General features: G+C 46.2%; 1 protein-coding gene across 1 annotated transcript in view; it reads right to left on the minus strand.

The window, feature by feature from the left end:
• Nucleotides 1-2,040: 2,040 nt before the first annotated feature.
• Pmar_PMAR028215 (RNA m5u methyltransferase, putative) overlaps nucleotides 2,041-5,825 on the minus strand; it is a gene marked incomplete at both ends in the record, with an annotated part of 4,042 nt that continues 257 nt past the window's right edge. Inside the window, 10 exons of the mRNA XM_002774165.1 lie at nucleotides 2,041-2,462; nucleotides 2,693-2,814; nucleotides 3,064-3,161; nucleotides 3,580-3,732; nucleotides 3,786-3,864; nucleotides 3,915-4,012; nucleotides 4,422-4,534; nucleotides 4,609-4,747; nucleotides 5,161-5,283; nucleotides 5,494-5,607. Of these exons, the coding sequence (XP_002774211.1) occupies nucleotides 2,041-2,462; nucleotides 2,693-2,814; nucleotides 3,064-3,161; nucleotides 3,580-3,732; nucleotides 3,786-3,864; nucleotides 3,915-4,012; nucleotides 4,422-4,534; nucleotides 4,609-4,747; nucleotides 5,161-5,283; nucleotides 5,494-5,607 (1,461 nt within the window). The remainder of the gene's footprint in view (nucleotides 2,463-2,692; nucleotides 2,815-3,063; nucleotides 3,162-3,579; nucleotides 3,733-3,785; nucleotides 3,865-3,914; nucleotides 4,013-4,421; nucleotides 4,535-4,608; nucleotides 4,748-5,160; nucleotides 5,284-5,493; nucleotides 5,608-5,825) is intronic.

Here is a 5,825-nt window from a genome sequence, read left to right on the forward strand (position 1 = left end):
CTCCGAGAGACAGTCATAACAAGCCGACATAAGCTCGCTTTCTTGTCTCCATTAGACCCAACTCCATTAGAAGTCAGTGAAATGTGTCAACCTGGTCACGCGTGGGGTTGCAATTTGAGACTCGCGTGACCAAGTCGAGCTACGAGACTCTCCGACCAAAACCTCCCCCGCATATTACAAAGTTTTCAACAGCCTTCGTGTGACCGGCAACTCGTCAGGATTCAATATTACAAAAAATAGCATCCCGACACTTGTCAACCCGATCATGCTCCCGAACACCGAGAATCTTTCGCGATCTGAGAGACCAGCCTTCCGACCATCGCAATAGAACTCCAAAGAAACGTGATTTGCGCACAGCGAAGATTCCCACGTTTTTCTGACTCAAAACTTCTGAGCATCACCTCAAGAACTTTCTGATGTGAGGAAAAGCGCGAGAATTTGGTCCGTTCACGATATGGATGCCCGAGGCTGAGGCGAAAGATCCCGCGCTCTCAACACGGCATCACTCCAATGTTTGTCAATACACTTACTACGTGCAACGACGAACATTGGAGTCAATACGAGATGGTCTCATCATAAGACTCCTATGTTGAGCTGAGCATCTCGAGGATCTAGATTGAACCGCAATCGCCTCCGGATGATGATAGCGAACTGAATGATTCTTTTATTACACGTAACCCTCCTCCCCTCTCTAGTTGACAGCGTAGACCTTCTGGGGTTCTCAAAATACGTCCAAGTCAGCCGAACGGGAGGGCGCCGGAACATATACACACTTACAGAAATCTGCCATCGGAAAATACCCGATTTTTCCCAGACACACTCTTCACCAAACACCGGTAATGTCATCACTGAAACATTGTAGCATTAAAAACTTCGCTCCGCTAATATCCTCTGCCCTCAATTAGTGCTTTCTCTTTCCTCGCCCTCCGTCCGCTCATGAAACCCGTAAAGAGGATAATCCCAACTCCAACAGGATACACCCATCTCCACGCTGCTGGTGAACGATCTTCAATAGTGGGACCACCAGTCGGATTAGCCCACGCTGAGATCACAAAGCTGTACAGTAGACGAGTTTCGGATATATTCCCAGCATTAAAATCAACGTGCTAAAGCCCATCCTAGAAGCGGTTTCGAAACTCCATAGAAGCCTGGCGAACAGCGGAAAACTCCTCAGAAATCGACTCTGCAAGTGACACTTCATCTCGGCGATAAACCCCTTCTCGGATCAGCTCTGATAATTCCGAATAATCCAATTCCGTCCAAGAACGCCTCGTGTGATTACGAACAGAAGAAATTCGATTCTCATTTGAGAAGCGCCCACTTGATACTAACGAATTACGGAAGATATTACTAATAGGATTTCCAACGTCCTTGGAAGTGTTCTCGTTCTGTTCCCCTTTCGCTCTTCTTATCTTCACCTTTTCCCTCACTGCAGAATCCCCGTACCGCCGCGAGCCGACGAATCGCCTGCCTTGTCAGTACCCCTCTCGACACTGGACGAATGGCGACGAACATTGTTCGGGGAAAACTCAGGAAAATAGAGAGAAAGAAATCACTCTCATTTCCAGGAGATTGACCAGTAGTGCCTGCCAGTGAAACGAGAATGATACCCCTACACAGTGTGGGAAAATATGCACGCACCTTGATGACCATGAAAAAATTCAGCAGAAATTTTGGTGAATTCTCGCAAGTTCATGTTCACCCCTACCCTGTGTAAATGCTCCTAATGTAACGACGTAGCATCCCAACAATGCATCTACATATGGCAGACTCCTCAACTGAGACTTCTTCATCATTAAACTCTCTCCCTATCCAATTGAGTATATCACTCGACACAATAATCAATTCCACAACATGACGATTCAATGGTCACAGTTCCTCGTGGATTACATGGACTCTCAGGCTGCTGCCAAGGTTAACCTAGAAGGGACACTCATAACGTAGTTACTCCAGCACGCTTGAACCAACTTTCCTATGTGTTTCTATTCTCCCTCGCCCGCCTTACCAGCTCGACCACAGGGCTCTTTCCCTATTCAACTGTCAGAGCTGTTCATACTGTGTCGATTCGTCGACTTGCACAGAGATTTCCTTCCTCGACAGTCGACTTCCCTTCCCATGAGAGTCTTCAGCTGAACTACGATCCACCCCAGCCGACTCTTTCGGGAGTACACTATCGCCACCCTGAGACCGTGCACTATTATGCTCCTCAGAAGAACGCTCCATTTCAGATGCTCTGTCAGCTCGTTCGAGTGACTCCTTGTGAGTTGGGCTCTCAGCCGGCGCAACGAACTCCTCCTTAGGAGGCGTTTCAGCTCGCCTAGACGGCTGTTTCTCGCCAGACGAACTCTTCAATTGGCTTTGGTCCCGTCTAGATGACTCCATCGGCCGAGGACTGCGTTCTGTTTTCTTCAATTGTTCCGCCGACTCCGGACTTTTGTATGTAATAAGGGCCGAGTCGCGTCCTAAAAACACGTAATACCGTCAGGAAATCCACGCTCAATCATATCCTTATTAATATATTTATCTCTATAGTATATTATAATGTAATCCTAATAAGGGGATATATAAATCTAATGTGTATAATTATAAGTAATATTAATAATAAGATATATTTATATTATATAATCCTGTATATTATATTACGATCAAAAGGGATGACAATAAATCGGCATCTCATTCAGTCCCCGACTACCCCTTTGCTCACTATCGGCCACCCGTGGAGTGCCGCTTTTAACAGCCGAGTCGGCCAAAGCTGTCAGCTCATCGATATCCACCTTCCGTGACTGGATTTTCTTCTGTCGAGCCTCAATAATTCTACAAACAACACAGATTTCCAACTCTACCACATAAATAGGGCATTCCCATTCTCTACTCACGCACGAACATGCATACCACCATACATGAACTTCGAAAACCGACGGATAAGAGACTGGGTTCACCCATAGGTTCTCTTTAGTAGTATTACTATGAAAGATATCAATTGCTGAGCTAAAACGTCACACACCGGGCGAGCTAGACTACTCTGCAGAGAAACTCATACAGCAGGCCGATGCCTTGCACTACCTTGCCTCATCATCATCCTGATATAAATCGCCGCTCTGCACCGCAGGAGGATCGGAGGGCGGTGTAGTGTCACCACCGCTCTTTTGCGTCACATCCGCCTGACACGCGAAACTGCATAGTCATCCATAGCAATTCCAATTGCCAATCAGCTTCTCTAATCTATCGGGAGCCTTCTCCAATTCATCATAGGCATAAAACGCCTCTCCAGCAACGAGGATGAGCTCACATATATTCCCTACGGCATGTATACTGATACCCTCCCCTCCTACTACGTTTTCTTCCTCGGAAGTTTTACCCAGGCGGTCACAACAACCACCTTCGCTCGAAAAGAGGTTACCCATACCACCACAGAGGCATACACAAAATAACCGAACCTTTTAGCACCGCCGCTTATACGCAACCACAAAACATGTTCCCATAAACGACATGACACGGAACCCAACTCCCAGTGCCCAAGAAACGTAGAAATAATCGGGCTCAGCCAGTCTCTGATAACGTGCTCGGCGGATTGCTCACAGCATCAGGTGCTACCGATGAGTCCTCCAGCGATGGTGTCGGGGCTGTCGGGGATCCAGGCCAGGATTGGTCGAATACAGCGTCCAGTGGCTCGCGGTCGAGCAGAAGCATCGCCTCGCAGTGGTACGTGTGAGGGAACATATCAATTGGCACCTGCACAAGGGGCGACCAGTAGTCCAAACGCTGAATCCGTCCGGGTAAATTACAATAATTTTCGGCACGAGAATTCCGCCCTCTTCTTTCATGCCTTCTTGCCCGCCTGCCGCAGTATAATCAGCTTCCGGCCTGGAATACGCCATTTGCACGCATGCACACAAAGATACCGCTCTCATTACTTCGTAAGTTGTATAACATCTCGGCTCAGTGTATCCGGATTGCACGATACATAGACAATTCTGTTTATGAATGAGCACCGTCTTAGGCATCGGAGTACCTGCGTGAGAAACACCTTCATTCCTGTGAGTCACGGCTCCACTTCTGAGCCAGCAAAAAGGAACTTCGAATATGATGATGACAATGAGCACCTCTTTATCGAGTTTAAGCAACAAGCTACGATAATTACTATGATAACGATAGTAGTAGTAATAGCTATTACAACAATTATATTTTAGCCTCATTTTCATGATGCTCAATAAGCCTCCATAATAGTATACAATAACGGCGTTTCACCCGTTCTACGTGAAGTGGCGTTAAACTCAGCGAAAAATGCGATATTCGCGGGATACAGTAGTCGTGAAATATGTTTTTAATATCACGAGTGAAACTCCAATAATATACAATAATAATTCCGGCATCATTCGATGACAACGAAAATCCAGGCCTGCTGAGTTCGACCTGCCTACATTGGGATGCAGTCCTGACCTTGGCGGGTCTACTATAACCGTCAACTTCTGATCTCCCTGGATATCCGAGCATGCTTCCTTGATCACATCCTCGATGGTCTCCTCGGCTCTTCCTACATCAAAACTCAGTCTTGCACGCATGCACAAATCGAGAAGCCAGGTTCGAATCCCACACCCGACAACTAACCTGCAATGAACCTCACTGAGCTGTCCAACTTATTAGCCCTAGCCGACGCCTTCGCATCCTCTACAGCATCCGGGACGAGCTCCAGACCATACACCCGAGGCTTCCCATCGGGTTTAGGCCCCAGGATGCAGGCGAAAACCTGAAATGCTGTTACATACGGAAACTGTGTGACGAAAACAGCAATACGAATAACTCTGTGAAAGTGTTACTAATTATGTTATAAATATGGTTATGATTATGCTCATTACCATAACCAGTGTGACAATCGTCAGAATTATGGTATACACCATAAGGATATACATTATTTATCTCTACGCAAAATCGTGTTAGACATATTTATATATTACTAGGGCACTATTACCATACACTCACTATACAATTGAGTTTCACCCGTGATATGAAAAACACTAGTGAAAAACGTATTTCACGACTACTGCGACTACAATATCGCGTTATTCGCCGAGTCTTACGCCACTTCACGTAAAACCAGCGAAACATTCGCTCGCTACTCTCAAAGCCCTCGGAATCTCAACGGCATGTGACCAGTCCTACCTGAGTTATGGTTCCCACCCCTGAGCATACGTCTACTACTGCTGCCGGCATTTTAGCCGAATCCAGTTCCTCCAATTTTGGTAAATCGTCCCCATCTGGAGACCCAGTGAGAGCTAGGCGTACCTACTCCACTTCATGTCTATTCCAATAGGAACATGCGTCTTCTATCCCATCACATTAGTGAGTGCATATAAATCCAACCATCGATTGAAAATCAGTTCATGATGAAGGGACGACAATTTTTGGATTCTCTCATAAAGTCCTTCTCTTCACTATTTCGGATTGAAAGCAGAGTAGACTACTGCGAATTCGTTTCCCCCCCCCCAAACTCACTGCCATTATATACAGTTTCTTGCACATAACCACGTTCGTCTGGAAAAAGGAGGCAGGTTGCAACGGGAACTCCAGGCCCAGCATATCCATCATCACTCTCGTGTCACCATATATCTACCACAACCAGCGAATATTATTCGACCACCTTATTCCCAACTCATATCTGGGAGAGATGAAGTGCCGAAATTTAATGGCATATACACTATGGGGGAACGCGAAATGTGTTACATATCGTTTTTTCTATCTCATATTTTTCTATCGTGCACAGATTACACGCAAAACAAAGAAGGCGTTGGTATTACATGATGAAGATCTTCAGCCTTCATATCGCA

Source organism: Perkinsus marinus, assembly GCF_000006405.1.
Source record: "Perkinsus marinus ATCC 50983 genomic scaffold scf_1104296958686, whole genome shotgun sequence".
NCBI lineage: Eukaryota > Perkinsozoa > Perkinsida > Perkinsidae > Perkinsus > Perkinsus marinus.